General features: G+C 37.3%; 1 protein-coding gene across 30 annotated transcripts in view; it reads right to left on the reverse strand.

Moving 5' to 3' along the window:
* The window catches only part of LOC131434615 (protein muscleblind), a 961,748-nt gene that overhangs the window by 241,008 nt on the left and 701,745 nt on the right, over nt 1–18,995 (reverse strand). For 4 of the 30 annotated variants that reach the window (XM_058601517.1, XM_058601514.1, XM_058601515.1 and 1 more), the window contains exon 2: nt 2,302–2,896. The exons of the other annotated variants lie outside the window; for them this stretch is intronic. Coding sequence is in view for 3 of the 4 variants with exons in the window: in XM_058601514.1 (XP_058457497.1) it covers nt 2,302–2,319 (18 nt within the window). In the remaining variant the exon portion in view is untranslated. The remainder of the gene's footprint in view (nt 1–2,301; nt 2,897–18,995) is intronic. 30 annotated transcript variants of the gene reach the window in all.

An 18,995-nucleotide genomic window follows, 5' to 3' on the forward strand; every position in this document is an offset into this window, starting at 1 on the left:
ATTTTATTTGTAATGACTTAATGTTAGAATAGCTTGAATTTTACTGGTTTCGACTGTAACTTGCATTCTGCTAGCAGGTGCGACTGTATGAATTTAAATGTACCTTTTACCAACGAAGCAGATGTATGCTTCTGTGGCTCAGTCGATTAACAGACGTACTTGCTATCCAATGATTCTCGGTTCAAGTCGCGGCGGTTTGCTATCAGTATTCTTTTTTTTATTTCAACGAATTTCATGCATGGAGTTTTAGACACAATATTAAATGTTCTTCGACGTAAATTTGCCTGAACTGCGACGCTTCATTTATGTGCATTTAATAAGATGTAAAATCACAGGGTTTTTTTTAAGTGTGTATCACTTGTTTTATTTAATGCAACAACGCAAATTTTTCTCCATACCATCGAAATATGTTCAGCAATTTATGATCATGTTTGCAGTAGTATGAGATAACTACAAATAACTCAAAGTTGAAATTTTCTAAAATGTTTGGAATGAACAAGCATTAAGGTGAAGTTCAGTGCCAAAATAAGGCGCGCAAAATTTCAACCACATGAGTTGAACGAATCATCCACAAAACCGACACATGAAAATACGGAACATTTTCAGTGTTTGGGCGCAGTGGGCTTACGAAACATTGTGTTCGCTAGTAATTTCAGTTTATGGATATTCTCTCAAATCGCCTGTATTTTCGAGACGGAATTGACAAGTGAGTTATTGAAATTAATGTCATGTTGATTCCTAACTTGAATTTAAAAATCCTAGATGATGATTTGTTGTGGATTTCTTTTAATTGAAATGAATTTTTGAATGAATTTGAACCTTCAATTTTCAATGTCATTGTAGTCGGTCGTATCCTTTACACAACTCTGTAATTTTTTCCTCTCGAGTGTTCCATCTGATTATGCTGTTAGAATTCTGTAATTCTGCATTCAAAGTTTGCAAAATTCACACAATTATTCACGTCATCCAGTTATACTTCTGACATTACCCACTCGCCTTTTTTTGATGAAAACTTTCGATGACTATAAGAAATAACCAATCATTTGCTAAATTTAGTCTGTTTTGCTGGAATAGCGCGAGCTTTTGCCGAACTCAAAATACACATTTTTTACAGAGCTATGTAAATAAAAATTCAATTTACAGAAGTAAAGTAACCTTCGTTAACCTTCTATTGGCGGAGTTCGTTAATGAGAATGACAATGGTAACCAGTTGAAAAATTGGATTTATTTTTCAATTTAGTTGAAATCGAAAATGAATCAATACTCTTTAGCATATAGTATTACATCGACACTTATGAGCGTCTAACATATTGCTGACTATATTTATGTAAAATGCAGTAGACAATGTGACGTTTTTTTAACAAATAACTAATCAAACAAAAAAACACTTTTTAGGGAGCGAAAAAAAAACAATTTAATCAACGTGGTGTGCGAGTAGTTCAGATTTTCATTATGCGCGAGCAAAATATTGGTGCGATAATACTCTTATTCAGTTGCCATTTTCACAAGTGAAGCGAAAATGTCAAAATCCAATGCTTTGAATTGAAATTGACAAAATTTGATCGTAATGCACTTCAGTTGAGCTAATACGACAGTGCCCGACAGAAAAATTTAAATCGACAGATTTTTCTATTCAATGAATTATGAAGTTATGAAACATAAGCAAACCCTACAAAATGAAGGTTAAATTTCACGCTGAAACGTCAAAAATTGAAACAAACATTTTGTTTAATTGATCAAATGTAAAAAAATGTTTGTTGTTAATCATTTTGCGCCAAACTGGATATGCTTTGTGCTTCCTATGAATAAAAATCTCATATTTAACGAGATCTTCAAATCTAGTTCTCAAAACCAAAAGATAGCTCTCACAGTTTTCTCAAATTTCATAATTTTGTTCATACGTTGTCATTGGAATTTTATCCAGATCCAACAGCTACTTAAAGATTTGTGAATTGAAGCCGTTGACCGGCTTAAAAATAAAAATCTACCGTTTACAGATCGCACTAGGAATGTCAATAGATCGTCTGTTCCGAGATGTCAGACGTTTATCCCTATGCCACAGACATGCGTTACCGGATGTGCCACTTAGCATTTCTTTCCCGTAGAGTTCCCTTTATCTTAAATCATTTTCCAAGTGCAGTCTAGCTTCCGGTAACAGTCGCAATTTGACCGCACGCGCGATGCATTTCTCTAATGAAATATAAATTGCAATTTTTATAATCTCTTCATCCTGGTTGCAACCCGGTCCATCCGGTGGATCCGCTCTCGTCATGCTTCCCCGTATTAAGATAATTGGCTTACCAGAGTTTGCTCGTCCATTTTATTCCTTCAGCTGTTGTTTCTTTGCCCTTGTAACTAGCAGAGTCTGGTAGAGGGCAGTGTAGTAGAGTGGAAAGCGAAAAAAAAGGTGGAAACAACTGGCTCTCCGTTTTTCCTTTGCTGCGTAGGTTTCACTTGAATCTTGAGCAATCTCACTTGATGAAACTTGAGCACTTCTGGAAGCTTCACTGATCGGTTTACCGATAGAGGACCCGCGAACCAAGCGGTTTTCGGGAGGACAAAGGGTTGTAGGACGTAGGTTGGGAGAAAGATCTCCACCAGGAAGGAAAATGGAACGAGTAGCGGGAAACAGCTTATCTAGCTGCTGATGTTTGGTTGGTGTTTTTTTTTTATTATTTTCGCGCGAACTCTAGCAATCTTTTTGTTGAGCTTTGGCTGCTCCTCTAAGCCAAAGCCGATGCTGAAGCTCTTTAACTTTTCTTTCTTATCCTTATCTGGGTAATTCACTTTGCTAACCGACTTTTCTTTTTTCCCTGGCTACGGATTCCCGGTGTGTGTATGTTTAATTTAATTTCGTACCGGCTGAGCTGTTTGGTTCATTAGAGGCGATGCTTACCTGTGGAAGAGAGAGAGAGAGAGAGAAAAGAGAAAAAATACAAATTAAATTGGTTGATTGTTTCTCTGGTTGGATTAGGTGGATGTAATTGAACGTGGTTGGAACATGAATAAAAACTGCTCTGATGGTAGATGGGAGAAGATCTCGAGTTTCTAACAGGAATACTGTAATGGAATCAAATTAGAATCCTTGAAGTTACATTTACATGAAACGGTAGGGCAATGAAACGGAAAAAACACAGCACTCCGGAAATGCCCAATTAGTTCCGTTTTTGTGTGTTTTCCCGTTCACGTTTCTATCAATTACATTGAAACCCTATTCAGAGGATCTGCCTTTCTAAACCAGAAAGAGAGGGAAAACATCGAACTCAGGGTATGACGAAACTTTGGTTTGAAAAAATATCGTGATGTGTGAGTGTGCCGATACTAGAGCTTTCAAACGCCCACCCGGATCGGTTCTAATCCCACAAAACGCATGCCAGTAGTCGATAATAATTGATCTGTTCAGTATCATCGTAACAACTATGAGCAGTACGGTGAGACTGGCAGGAACAGACATCATGTGGGATTCATGCTCTTTCAATAAAACTGACATCGCATAGTGGATGCAGCACGAATCGTGTCGACTGGAGAGCGAACCAAAGAAAAAAAAAATGCTGCATAACATTACCGTGCACAGCGAGCGAAATAAACACTAGACCTGAGCTAGGCCAGATAACAAAAAATGCGAGCCTGGATGTTTGATAAAAAACAAAAGCTCATTCTCTTCGACGGGATTCTGGTTGAAATGGTTATATCGAGGCCCTGGAAAAGCGATTGTTATGTTCCGGGGGTTTCGGAAGGGCTGCAGTCTTGTTTCGGTGCATATTCGGAACGAGTTTTTAATAATAGTATATAGTTTTGGCATGAACAATTAAAGCCAAAAGAAATATTTTTTCTGCCGTGTACTCATGAGTCATCTAATCAAATCAAATTATTAGCTAATATTGATTGAAATTGAAAAAAAATATTTTGGACGCCCGAAAAACGTTAGTAACTTATGAAAACCAAATGGCTATGTGGTTATATCAGCCGAAAGTTGTAGTTTCTAGAATGTTGATGTTACTCTGTCACTACAGTTTGGAAAAGACAAGCGGCAATCTGACAAATGTACGTTAACCAGTGCTGAAGAAACATATTTGTAAAAGGGAAGTAAATCTGTAAGTAAGAACATAAAAATTTAAAATTAAAAACCTTCCACTTTTTAATACGAAATCAACCCTGCATCGTTTGTACTGTTGAGCGATGGTCGTAAATTTTCAAGAAGCCGGCACTGCTATTCATTTGCTTTTTGGAAACCTACCAGAAGGCAACTGATGCAAATGAGGAATGGTGAGAATTGATTTGCATACAGTAACTGGTATCCTCGGTAGATCGAGTTTTGCATATATCCTGTCAGTAGAAGTTCCAGAGGAACTGGTGCGTTGTGTAGCATTGACTACATGACACGGTCAAGTGTTGTGCGCGTATGTTTAAACCCATAAATTCCCATGTTTGTCAAACATAGAAAGCGCGCGGGAGAGAGAGAGTATTTTTTTATCATCAACACGATCGTTGGCGGAAGCACAAACAGCTCTAGCATCGCAGTCGCTGTGGTTGCCACGAACATTGGTCTATTTTTTTCACTATCATGAACTATGCTGGTGATCTATTGTGCTTGACGAGCGTCATATCATCCCCAGGTTCGAGGAATGTGATATGTTTGTACGAGGCATCAATTCAAAATTTTCCGCTCGAACGTGGACCAATATTTGAATAACCAATCATTACTCGTTTAGATGAAAACTCGTTACAGTTCCAGACCTTGTTGTCACGAAGAGCAAGATGCAACAAAGAGATGTACAGAAACTCACGGTATTTAGTAAATGCGCGAGTTCCATGAAATTGAACAATATTCTAATTAGCGTCAAAACAAGAATGTTTCAGGAGCTAGTGAAAAAAAACTGGAATCATTATTGAAACTGTATAATCGTTACCGATAACATAACAGACGACAAAAAGTTAATCATCGAGAAAAAACCTTATAAATCATCTGTCATCAATTTCAACTTTGTTCACCCTTTTTTTTCGTAGCTACTCTATGTTTGATCTATGACTTCCGACTTTGCGGAAACGGTACACTTGGAGAACTCGGTCGGCAGCAGCCAGTTCCCACCACTTGAACGTGTAACATTTTTCACAGCGTCTGAGGACTGAGTTTCCGCATCTTCCGGATAAGCCCTGTTTCGTCGTCAATCAAACAGCCACAAGAGGGGGACGCACGCGGAAAACGATTCTGGATTGTCAGCGTTGGCAGAATCGTTTCATTTCGGTAGACAGCGAGGTGACAGCGATGATGAGGATTATGAAGAGGATGATTAAGCTACACTCACACCTGATATCGTGCCAGTCACTAAGATAACAGGCAACCATTGCAGGAGCAACCGGCGGAAATGGTTCATAAATGGAAGGAAAGTTTTTTACTATTTTTTTGCGCCGCTCTTGATTATCACTAACCCGGAAAGGGGTTCCCGGTTAATAATGCTTAAATAGATTACATTTTGCGAGAGGTCATTCGATCTTTTGTTGCATTGAGAGCAGAATAATAGTACTCATTCGAATGTTAAATGATTTAATTGCTTTGTGTTTTCGAAAGTCAGTACGTTAGTTCTATTTTGTATAAAACATGCATCCTGTAGTAACAGGAACAATTTCATGATTTGTTATGAATTTGTGTTGAGACGCCAAGAGGAAAAGCTCGAAAGCCCTCTAAAATTTTCTCCCGGTCTGTTTCTCGTTCATAGAGAAGAAATGCAAAAACATGTGCGTGATTGACTAGTTCAGTTCTGCTTATTTTTATCTGTACCAAAAAAATAAAAAGAATTTAGCATGTTTCTTTCAATTCAAACTTGTTCTGTTGGCTTGTGTTCTTAGACCATTAAATTACTTACACTGAAAATGATGAATTCATTGATTAATCTAAAGTTAATATGTTTTACGATCACACATAGATATTTTTGGGCGCTGGCTCATATCCTAATTGAGAACTTATAATCTTCAAACGTGTTCCATCCAGAGATGGCATTTCACCAGAGTTATACACGCTAGAGTCAGATTTTTGCCACACCAAGGATGAAGAAAACGAAGCACCGCACAAAGAGGAAAGCGCACTTCTTCTCAGTGTCGAGTAGACAGCATTTGAGTGTGTGCTTGTGGTTAAAGCAGCTGGCGCGAGTGAAACACATTCTCTTCGCATGAATCGCTCACACGCGCTCTCGTCTAAATACACCCAAGTGACCACTGGCGCGTGATTGTGAGCGAACACTTCTGTGAACTTCAATTAATAGAGAGTAGATCTGGCCTTGCTATGAAAAATTTGCAAGGAAAACCGAAAATTTTACGATAAATTGTTTTATTTTGCTGATTTTGCGTGTCCACGCTTCATCTACGAAAACCATACAGCAGAGTGCTCACCGGCGTGTACACCTCTGTGAAAGTATCTGCATCCTCCTCAGAGAATTTATTAGCTAATGCTCTAGCACTTTGGTGCGATTCAGTGGAAGAGGTAAGAGGAAATAAACAAACGCACTCATGATGCGTGCACACTTACACAACAGCGGTGTATAAATGTGAAAGAGAAGAGCTCTCGTTGAAGTTGTCAGTGCGAGGGGAGAAATTTTGCTTGCTCTTCGTCACACAGAGGAGATAAACATCTCTGGTTCCATCACACAATGCCATCGTTACCCGTAAACATTTGGCTAAAAACGAAACGAATACCAACCACCGAATTCACCTGTTTTGGCTCCCTGTGACTTCTTCCAATACGACTCTGATTAGCATATTGAAAACTGAATATAAAAAATGTTTGGCGGATTGGATCAAGCGCTGGCATAAGTGTGTTGCAGTCGATGGGGAGTACTTTGAAAAGGACAATATCAATTTTGATGATTAAGCTTGTATTTTAAATTTTCTGAATAAATTCCAGGAAGTTTTTGATTAAGGTAGTATGCTCGTACTGAAGTAAGTAATGTGGAACTCTCTGGTAGGCTAAATCTGGAAAGGTCAATCTGCAAAATATTAGGCAACTCAGAAAATCGAGATGAATTACCTTAAAATCAAAGTTCTTTGAAATTGCTTTGATGGTTGGCATATCAACTGGAAGGGCTTTCGCGTTATTTTATGCAAAAACCTAAGCATGAAAAAGGTTTTACTCACTCATAATCGAACAAAAGCAACTACATGCATTAACGATTCAGAGTGCTGTTTGGCACTGATCCCAATCAGAAAACCGTATATTAAAATTTTAGCTCGTTTTGAATTGAATGCCAAAAAAGACATCTAATTTGTGCAGTTCTACAGTTAATAGATAATTCTTTTTAAGCTGTGCTAAAGCTTGATTTTTTAATAGTGATATATAAAACTATGAAAAAAAAAACTTTTGTGTTTTGAACATTAAAGTGAAATTATAAATGTTTTTCTCTTACTGAATGAAAAAGCAAACGAAATACAATCTACGATACACAAAAATAATATTTTGTATAAATATAATCTTAGTTATAATCAGATACAATCGATACAAATGTTTGATATAAAATATTGGTATTTTTACAACTATCCATAGTGAATTTGGATCAAATTCAGATAGGTTTTGCGTAATTCAGAATGTCAAAACTTGAAACAATTTTGATAATCACATCTGATCGGGTTTAGTCGCAATAAACAGGATTTGTTGTGTCGGTATGTAACAGTAGACGAAACATGGATCCGGCATCTTACTCTGGAGTCAAATCGTTAGTTAACTGAGTTGCGTGCTGCCGGACAAAGCCGTCTCAAGGGCCCGAAAACGCAACAGGCAGCTAGAAAAGTCGTTGGGTCAGTTTTTTTATATGCTCGAAGTATAATTTCTATCGAGTGTCTTGAAAAGGGAGGAATCATCAATAGTGACTATTACTTTGAGTTATGGATGTGTTTGAAGAGCAAAATCGAAATAGGTGATCTTATGTGTAGACGAAAAATCATCTTTCACCAAGTCTTACGTCAATTAAAACAATGGCCCGATTGAGCGAATTGGGGTTTGTGAGATGCTTTCTCATCCACTGACTCTTTGCTGATTTCAAAAAGAAATGGAAAAAAGTTTGATTCTAATGAGAAAATTATTTTTGCAAAGCAAAGCAAAGTCTTGATATTACATTTCTTTTGTGAAATCTGACCTTCCGTTTCAACAGACTTCGCAGGCGAATCATAGCATAGAGAACCATTGCATGGCTGTTGCTGAGATCCTACTGACGATGCTGAAGAATAAACGAGAATTTTACATAAGAAATGTTATTTTCCTAGCTAATACTTTTTGAACGATGTGTTGCTATTAAAATGAACATTGTGATGTTGAAACGATTTCAATTGAAAAAAAAATAGATGATAATTGGTTTTTTCGATTCAAATATCCCAATTCTCTAATAAAATAACATACGATCTCTCAGAAATTCGTAATATTTGGTTCAATCCTTCTCCATAAAAAATATTAGACCCTTATATTTCCATATTGCCATTAGCGTGGCAATTTCCATGTGAGGGTGTATAAAATCGTTTCTTTTCGTTTTTCTTAAAATAGACTGAGCAACTTCGGAACTACTAGAGTTTGTTAATTATTTGATGTATTGTTTTGAAATGTCTGTAGTTTCTAGGAAAAATGCGCGGACACGATAAATCAGGAGTTTTTTTAAACGTAATTGTATGAGTTTTTAGTGGTTTTCCAAGTTTGTAGATAAAGGCCGCTATATATATTTTTTAAATTTTTTTCTGAAAACTTTGCCCTTTTATTAACATATTAAAGAGATACCGAAGTGGATTTTTCCTTTTTTGGGTTTTGGTTTTCAAAAAAATAATTTCATGTACTGTATTTGCCGACCAAATTTCGAATCATAATTTTCAAAAGATTGTATCTCAAAAACAAGAAATTTTAGTTAGCTATTTAATTTATGCGTTAAGTTCGAAAGCCTAAATTTTCAAAAAAGTGTCATCTGTCCACGAACCATGAACATCGTTGAAAACAAAAACAATTAGCGTTTTCAAACACAAAAATCCATTATATTTCCCCATTTTCTATGGAAAGAATAAGCTTTTTTTCACATATCCAAAAATTCAGAAAATAGGTTCGGTGATTTAAAAATTATGATTTTTTAAATGGACATGGTCGATAAAGTCATGACTTGGAATTGTCAAAAAGTTATAACTCGAAAACAAAAGTGAAATACTACGCTGATTCATTTTATATTATATATATTATTATATATTGTCTATGTTTAAAAAATATATTTTAAAAAAACATGTAGCACCCTATATCTAAACAAAGTCTTGGCATTACATTCCTTCTGTGGAATTTGACCTTTCCGTTTCAAAAGACTTCGCAGCTGATACTACAATTCTTTTGAAACTAACAATCCCTCCAGAACGGGGCTCGAACACACGACAACTGGCTTGTAAGTCATGCATTGAATCGCGAACCCAGGTAGTGCCCTCTATCTAGGTCCTAGCATTACATTCCTTTTGTGGAATTTTGCCTTTCTGTTTCAACAGACCTCGCAGCCGATTCTTAGTGTACAGAATCATTGCATGGCTAGTACTATTAATCCTACTGACACTAATGTCGTTTTCGCTTGATGCCAAACCTAACCCAGTTTCCACCCTAACTGCTGTCACTTTGTTTGTATGAAGCTAGTTTCGAACCTAGTTTTAACGTTGTTGAACTGAAAACCGAGTCAGTTTCGAACCTGGTTGTTATATCAGGTTTGCTCAAACCCCCGTTGCTAAGTGCGAAATCAACACAGTTTCGTGAAAAGGGTTTGTTTGCTGAAAACTACTCTGGGTCAGTTTCAGTTTTCTCAAGCGAAAACGACATAAGAATCCTTCCAGGTCGTGGCTCTAAAATACGACAACTGGCTTGTAAGACAAGCGCCCTATGCATTGAACCGCCAACCCGGGACAAGAGTGTGTGTGTCCTCTATCTATAAACGATGAAAACCGTTAAACAGTGAAGCAATCAGCGTTTTAAATTACAAAAATTCTTTTTTTTATATTGCCATATTTTTTCTGAAAGTTATGAATTTGAAAATATGTCAGTTTTCCAAAAGGAAAGAAAATTTGACTTTTTTTATCCGCTCTAACATGGAAATTCTCACCCTAATAATAAAATGATAAACGCGAGTCTTATATGTTTCGACAGACAAAAAATGAATCAAACATTACTAATTTCTGAGAAATCGTTTATCTTTTTTTCATGGAACTGATTTTTTTTAAATAAAAGGGTTTTAACCTTAAGGTTATTCGTCTCTTCGGGTCAGAATAACTCTCTGGCCCTGTGTGCGGATCAGAAAAGCTTTCTGCCCTGTGTGATGAATACACAGTTTATAATTATCAATGGAATTGCATTTTGAATCGTTCACAAGAAGTTGAAATATCAAGTCGTTCACAAGTTGCTATCTCATGCCTTCCTGTGAGTCATTGATTTGGTCAACTAGATGAAATGTTCTACTGGCAAGCAATTTATGTGAACCACGAGATGACATCAGCAGTACAACATGAATTACTAGTGTACTGATAAGTTTAGGACGAAACATGAAATACAATTTCGTCTGATACTTCTGTAACGAAGTTGTACTTAGGCACAAAATGAATGTTTGTATGTAGCATCTTCACTTCTGTTAATCTTTCATGGTGAACTGCGAGGTAACATGAGCAGTTCAACATAAACTGCTACTGCACTAGTGAGTCGAAGACGAAACGTACAACAGAATAAAATAAAATATTCAAAATTTCAATTATAAGCACTGATTTAGTCTCTTATGAAACACAGCAGAGTAAGTGCCAGGTGCGTTTGAATCAGTTGTAGGTTCCAAATGTGAGAAGCGAGCAAGCAAGAAATGTATAATAATTGCATTGTTTAAGGCGAATTTGAGATGCAAGTAGAGCTTGAATATCAAAAGATTATATTTATAGCTTGATGGTAATATATGCCTCGAACAATTTCACGAAGAATGAAAGAAGAATACTTTTATACTGTTTATAACGATAATAATATTAAGATTTTCAACTGAATACGGATGAATTGAGCTCACCACCACAGCTGAAAATGAAGTAATGAAAAAGTAACTCATAGAGTCGGATTTTTTGGGCAACTTTTTTAAACTGGAATCGCCCGAAACGCCTCTTAGCCTTCATATAGGTTTATCGAAGCAAAAAAAATATCGGTAACAATAATTTTCCAATGGCATTGAAATGACATTAGTCTTGCTGTTAAATTTTATACGGAACCGACTTCCGGTTCTAAAGATACGGGTTTTTGTTTGTGAAACAGACCGAAATGTACAATACGTACCACAGGGCTTGCCAATACCCAATCCCGAAAGCTCTGGAAATAGTAGAACAAAAAACTGAACGCACATTGATTTCTCTTAAGTGATTAGGCACAATGAAAGGTTATCTATCTTATTTATAAACTGTTAATCAATTTTATTCAGATCCGACCACCAGTTACAGAGTTACGCGTTGTAGAGTGAGACCGGATATAAAATCCTCTTCTGTGTAATATCGTAAGTATGGCGAAGAAAACTCCGCTGAACAGAATTTCTTGATTTTCGATTCTGGAATCCTCAGAAGTAGTGACGAAAGAGAACGTTCTTATTTTTGGACACTTAAAAATAAAAGAAAAGAAATCCTATCTCTAAGTCCTGTTGGTCACAGGAACTTTCAAGCTCTCTAGAATATCGTCTTCAATAAAGCTCCTGTTAGTTTATAGTTAAACGAACCGAAAAGAAAAAAACATTAAAAAACGAGTTTTTACGGAGTCTAAAACACAAACAAAAGGCAAATGCTGTGGATCCGCTTTCGGTTTCGGAAATAAATAGCAAGTCTTCATTTGAAATGAATTTGAAATGTAATTTGCATATTTGCATCAATTTTTCATATTACCGGTAATGAGAAAGTATAACTCTCGATGAATTTCATCAGTTGAAAATTCTTTTGCAAAGAAAAGCAGCGAGAGCAATGATCATCGCGAACATTGTTTACTGTACGCACAGACTGGCAGCACGAGTAGTGTACAAGTTTAAACGCTGGAGGGTATGTCGATTACGCAATGTAATCAAAAGTCCATTACTTAAACCGTTATTTGGCTTATGCTATATGAGAAATTAATCAAAAAGTTACTACTTTACAGCAGCAAATTGGCATATTTAAACTGCTCTAAGCTCTCGTATGGTAGTTCAGAACATCGTTCAAGCTATTCCGAGAATAATTTCCAAATGATATCTGCCACGATGCTAACGATGAAAAGTAACGTTTCTCCTGATGCTACCCGAAAAAAAAATTCCACCACTTCCGGCAGATTAAGCAGTACAGTTTTGGTTAAATTGTGCAACCCACTTCTCTTTTATTGTGCTAGGTACCGATAACATGAAAGCAAGATTAAATTTTTTCGCTGTTTTTATTCCGTGATCTCGTGTTTACTCGTACTTTTTGTGCTCTAAATCTCGATGGTGGGTTTTACAAATAGCTTCCCGTCCCTTCGGCACTTGGCTTCCAAACCAACCCGAGCAGTTTATGCATGTGGTTGGAGGATTCAAATTCTTTACTGTTTTGTTTACTCACACAGCCGACGTCCCTGTGCCTCACCATAAATAAGCAGCAGTTGGGAAGAGGTTAGGTTTAATCAAGTGCAACCCTGCTTCTACTACGAATAGGAGGATCATATATTAATTTCTACCCGCAAGAACTGGCAGACGACTTAAAAGACCTTTGCGAGACTGGGTTAGTCCTTGGTAAATATTGTTTCAGTCGAAAGATATTTCGCACGCTATTTCAAAATTACTTCATTTTTACCGCCTTCGGTCGGACAAATCTGTCAACTGTGGAGGATGAAGGACGGTGTGCTCTACACTTTAACAGAAGAAGTACCGAAATTTGGCAAATTGGAAATGTTTTCCAGAAACCACCATCAAAACCGTCTCACGGAAAACAAATTATCATTGCATATTTTATTGCTCTTTAAGAAGCTCCCGAAAAATGAAAACACGTGACAACTGAGTTATAAATTTTACGCCCGCTTACCAGTCCTCACTGGCTGCGGTTATGGTGGTGGTGGTGGTGGTGGTCTTGGTACGTGATAGGTTCCTGTTCGGTAGATTCGCCGGAACACGGAAGATGAAATAGCTCAGCTTCTGTCCGGGGCGTGGTTTACGAAGGTAGCAATTTGTTACTTTGAAGCTACTTGATGGGTTGTTTTTCCTGCCGAGTAGGTACAAGAAGCATGTCTTATTTCATGTTTTTAATCAACGTATCACGGTCGACGGGCGCCCGGAAGTCGTTTCGCAATCGAAGCCGGAAGCGACCTGCCCGAAAAGCTGGTTAAAATTTCTGAATTGTTTGGAAAGGCAAGATTCCGAGCAGAACAAGAAGATAAGTTCGCGTAGGTAGGTGGTGATGGATGTGAAATTCCAATTTTCTTCTGTTTAAGTGCAACTTTTGGCACGTAGTACACAAAGTCTACGTAGGTAGCATGTGGAAAAGGCTCTAACGACTTTCGCTGAACAGAAGCAGAAAAAACAGCAGCCACGGCATCTGGAGCGTAGCGATGCAAGATATTCGTACGAAGCGGGAGCAGAAGAAGATAATGTGCATTAAATGTGCTCATAAATTTTATTTCAAAATATTATATGTTCTCGTGTTGTTTAATTAGATCCTCGCAAGAGCGACGACAACGGCAACGACAATGACAACGACGTACATAGGCAAGCCATGATGAAGCTGTCGGAAAGGACGGTGCACTGGTCCCGGTCGAGGACAGGGTTGAACTCGTTATAGTTGGCAGTAGTTTCCAGGTGACACTATTTTTTTTCGTCTTCCGTTCCGATTCTTTAACGGCTCTATCCTGTTGTCATCATCTCGTGTCTTGAAAGTGTCGACCGGATTGTCGTAATGTGGAGGGAAACTTTGTGGCGACAGTCCGGAAAATAATGGCACTCTCGTGCGGAATATTGCATGCGGGATGCTACTTTGTTTGGGTTACGGCACACAAAGCAGATTATCGCAGATTTTATTAGTTTGATAAGATTACGACAACGGCATCCTTCGGTGTTGAGAGGAATCTGATTCCTATGTTTCACACTAGCCAGGATAGCTCAGAACAAGTACGGCAGCGATGGGAACGCGTATAAATTTGCTCAATGGTATTGTGTTATGGAAGTAACTAGAAGTTCCGTTATGTCATTATAGCTTCGTTAGAGTGATCAATTTTAGTGGCTTATGCTGCGGAAACTAGAGAAAGATTACATGCCATTGAAGTTTTGGATTAGATAGAGAAAAAGATCATGAAATTTAAACAAATGAAATAGCACAAAGTGGTAATAACTACACATTTTCTAGCCAAGTGCGAAGCAGAACCAGTAAATTTGGTGCTGTTTTAGTTATTGTTTTTCGATGCTATTATAGTTATAATGACATTATTATAGTCATAATGTCAAACATGAAAACCTGTAAAATTTCTTCGAACACAAGTGAGCATTCGGAATGGTACACGCGTCTTGCTTAGACGCCTGGAGAAGTCAATTTCTTCTCACGTGGTGTTCGATCAAGACACAAGGTGTCCATGAAAAACGCTTGCCACATATCGAACCATTCAACAATATAAGCAAAGTCTTGGCATTACATTCCTTTGGTGAAATTTGTCCTTTCTGTTTATAAACCGATTCTTAGTGTACAGAATCCTTACATGGCTAGTACTACTGACAATAAGAATCCCTGGTCGGGACTCGAACATACGGCACCTGGCTTGTAAGACCAGCGCCCTATGCATTGAACCGTCAACCAGGGCCAATCATTCAACAATATGTTACACTCTATACGACAAGCTTTGCGAATAAATAAAACAAAAAGATATCTACAACTAAATCGAATAGAACATTTGTAATCTATAGCTTTTTTCTATAAAACTAAGCCATTTGGGAAAATGGTGAAAGAAGTCGCGATTTTTTGAGAAGTAATATAAAATAGGCTCTCAGTAGTGGGTAAAACTAGGAATAATGTTTATTTGAACTACTTGCTTAATTCTTCTAGCAGTGGGATAGTACTTTTTTATAAATCCGCATTTTTTGCATAAATATTCGGTGTTTTTAGTTTTCTTAAAATTATTTTAATGACTACCACTTATTACCCTGTAATTTCGGAACTGCAAGTTGGATCGAAAAGAAAAATTGTATGAAACTATAGAATTACTCCTTCGAAACGTGTGACAATTGATTAGGCATTCCATGAGATGTAGAAGGGAGAGTTTTTGGTCATTATTTACGATACTTCCAAATATTAGTGTAGCAATCTTTTACAAATCGTAGTGCGTTCAAAATAAAATTTTTGGGTACCGTCCGGGATCTAAAACTGAATACAGGTAAAACTGAGATAAGTTTATTTGGTCATCGACTACCAAAATCTGCGAACCCGATTAATTTATGTAAATTGACATTTATACACTAATCATTTTGTATCTCCTGAACCGGAAGTCGGATCTGATTAAAAATAATGGGATCTTAAGACATTTTATTTGAATCTTAAATGGAGGAAATCGGTTCAGTCATCTACGAGAAAAATGAGTGAAATTATTTCAATTCCGTTACACTTATCATTCTGTTGTTCCGGAACCAGAAGTCGGATCCAAATGTATGAATTTTGTATAGTAGCATAGAACCTTTCATATAAATCTAAGTTTGTAGAAATTGGGGTTGAGTTATCTTCGAAAAAATTAAGGGAAATTATTTATATAAAGACTGTCCCAGAAAGTATGGACGCAACCAAAAACCGCTGCCATTTCGCAATGGTTCAGAATCTGTCAATTTTTATGGCTGTGTCCTGTTGTTTACACTCTTCTCTAACCACTTGTGCAGTTGTTTATTCGTTTTAATTAGTTTGTTTCGAAATGCGTGGACTTTCCGCAGAACAACGTCGAAAAATTCTGTACAAATGGTGCACAGAATACGGACTGTCACTGAGAAAAATAGCAAAAATGGAAGGAGTAAGTGAAAAAGTCGTGCGAAATGCAATCAGGAAGTTCGGTGAGGATAACACCTTTGAGGATAAACCGAAAACGGGTCGAAAAAAAAGGTCCTGCTAACCCTCAGTTGGATAAACGTATACTGAAAGCGTTCGAGCAAAAGAAGGAGGTTTCAGTTCGGGATGTGGCCAGAAGGGCACTTCGAAGACAAATGTTCTTCGTACTAAGGAATGTTTGAATCTTCGAACCTATAAGAAGCAGCAATAACCAAAATGTAGTCGTCAGAAACAAGAAGCCTCGATCAGGCCGAGGGTTCGAAAGCTGTGCAATACGATTCTTGCTGGAAATTTGAACTGCATAATCATGGACGACGAAACCTACGTGAAACTCGAATACAAATCCTTGTCGGGACTACAATATTATACGGTGCGAGAAGGGCAAGTGTTAAACCAGTCCGAGACATCGATTGAAGTCGAAAAATTTGGTAAGAAAGCTATGGTCTGGCAAGCAATTTGTAGATGCGGTAAGATTTCGAAACCCTTAATCACCACTGCTTCAATGAGCAGCGAAATATACATCAAGGAATGTTTACAAAAACGAATTCTACCCATGATTCCATAAGGATCCTGTTGTCTTCTGACGAGATCTAGCTTCTTGCCACTACTCGAAATCAACGGTAGAACGGTATACTACCAAAAATGTCACTTTCGTCCCAAAAGACATGAATCCACCAAATTGCCCACAACTTCGACCAATTGAGGAATTTTGGACATTAACGAAGGCACACCTCAGGAAATATGTCTCGGTAGCCGAAACCATTCAACAGTTCGAAAAAGATTGGAAAAAGTGTCAAAATTTGTCACCAAGAAGTCTGTACGGAATTTAATGAGGAACGTTCGCAAGAAGGTGCGCTAGCTAGTCTACAATGGCTAAGTAGCAAATGTTGAGAATAATATTCTGTTGTTGTAGTCTAATATTATCAATATATCGAATGAAATTTGAATATCTAACACTTGTGAATTATTTACAGCGAAATCAAAGTGCGTCCATACTTTCTGGAACAGTCTTTACACACATCTGGTGATCTCGACGAACTGATTCGAATGGTATATGTGTGTTATGTTCTTCCAGCAAGTATTGCTATAAGCAGTTTAAATCAATGTAAGCATGAAATTTTTGTGAATTTGAAAACATTGCCGTCTTTTTTTCCATATGTCATATTCGAACGATTATGTTGCCAAAACCAAACCGTGCTAAAATCGAAGGCAAAATGACATGAAAAAGGATGCTGCATACAGTCAATTTTGTGTTGAGAAACAATTGTTCAGAACAGTATTAAAAATCGTGTTTCACTTTGCTCCCAAGCATCGCTTCATCGTGCAACGCTCAAAACTTCTACTGCTGGAATAGGGAATAAAGTCGCTACCACGAAAACATCGATATCTCCGTTGAAAATGGACGGATTTTAACAATCTATGGCTTGTTGGATAGCTATCATCGTGTGAAATCTAAATCACAAAATATATTTTGTTTACAAGGGCAATTGAGACAGACATTGTCAAAAAACATAATTTGACATCAAACTTTGTATAACTCGAAAAGTAAACATCCGATCACAAAAACATTTAATAGCGTTCATACCGATGAAAAGACCTTTCAGTTGCGACTAGTTTGATCTAGAGTGACTATAATCAGAGTGACGACAGCTGTTCGTTTGGAATGCCAGCTTACAGTTCTAAATGAGCAAACGACCTGTCAATTACATTGTAAAGCTAACGAAACAGCCACAAACAGTTTTGAATTGTTACCACGGTCATCTCTTAGATCTCGACCTCTTAGTTAACAAGACACATATGTCAGTTCGACACCAAAGAGCAAGATTTAATTAATATATTATGAATGTAGGATGACTAATATGAAAAATATTTTTTTCACATTCCAAATAGTCATTATGGCGACGAAATGGTGTTTCAATTCTAGCTGGTTGATTACACTGCACTGTTAGATTAAACCCAATATAACGCTACCTAGTATGAATTTGATTTGTAGAAGTAAAATGAGCGCAGCATTTTTCATGTCTCGAACACACAGCAGGCGCAGCGTTTGAATTGGCGTAACGATAACTTGCGCTTCTGTTAATGCTCCGAATGATATTCAATCTGAATTGGTTAATATTTTTTAATCAGCTACATAACATACTTTGTGATTGTTTTTGCCTTTCTCATATAGAATGGTTAGGGGCTGTCCATAAAAGACGTCACGCTTTTTTTGACGATTTTTGACCCCCCATCCCCCCTTTGTCACAAATTGTCACAGAAGCAAATTATTGGATGATTCGATGTTGGTGGAGGAAAATCACATATGATCAAAATAAGACATGACATGATCTACGTCTGAAATCGTTGATCTCCCACCCTTTTTCAAATGGAGTACAATTGAATAAACTGAATCAGAATCAGAGAAATTCTTATCATATACTATTATCAATGCTTGAAAATCAAATTACTGAAAAAATTGTCAGTGCATAACTTAAGTTAAACCGTTTGAAGGCGTCTTTTTCTTTTTTACTCATACTAGGCAAAATTAATTAATTTAGCTTATTTACTCGCTCCTCCGTGCACTTTTGCTAATCACAACAGAAATGATTTCCTGCATCACTCATTTCCGAATTTACAAGAAGAAGCTTTTACATCAACAAATATACATTTTCCTATAGAATGTAAACGTTTATTGTGGAGATTTTTTCAGGAAATAGGGCAAAGCAGTAATATAATTAGGTATTTCAAAAATGCGCCCATTGAAAATATTGGACGTCACATTCCAAAAACCTCCCCCCCCTTCCCCCTGTCACAAAAGGTCACGTTTTATGAAACACCCCCCTCCCCCTTGCGGCGTGACGTCTTTTATGGACAGCCACTTATGCAATCACTTGAAAAACCGACTAGTACTAATTGAGCCAAGTGGCACGGAGGGCCAAGTGTCATATACCATTAGACTCACTTAATCGAGCTGAGCAATGTCTGTGTGAATTCCTAAATTTCAACCG

Source organism: Malaya genurostris, chromosome 3 (genome assembly GCF_030247185.1).
Source record: "Malaya genurostris strain Urasoe2022 chromosome 3, Malgen_1.1, whole genome shotgun sequence".
NCBI classification, from domain to species: Eukaryota; Metazoa; Arthropoda; class Insecta; order Diptera; family Culicidae; genus Malaya; species Malaya genurostris.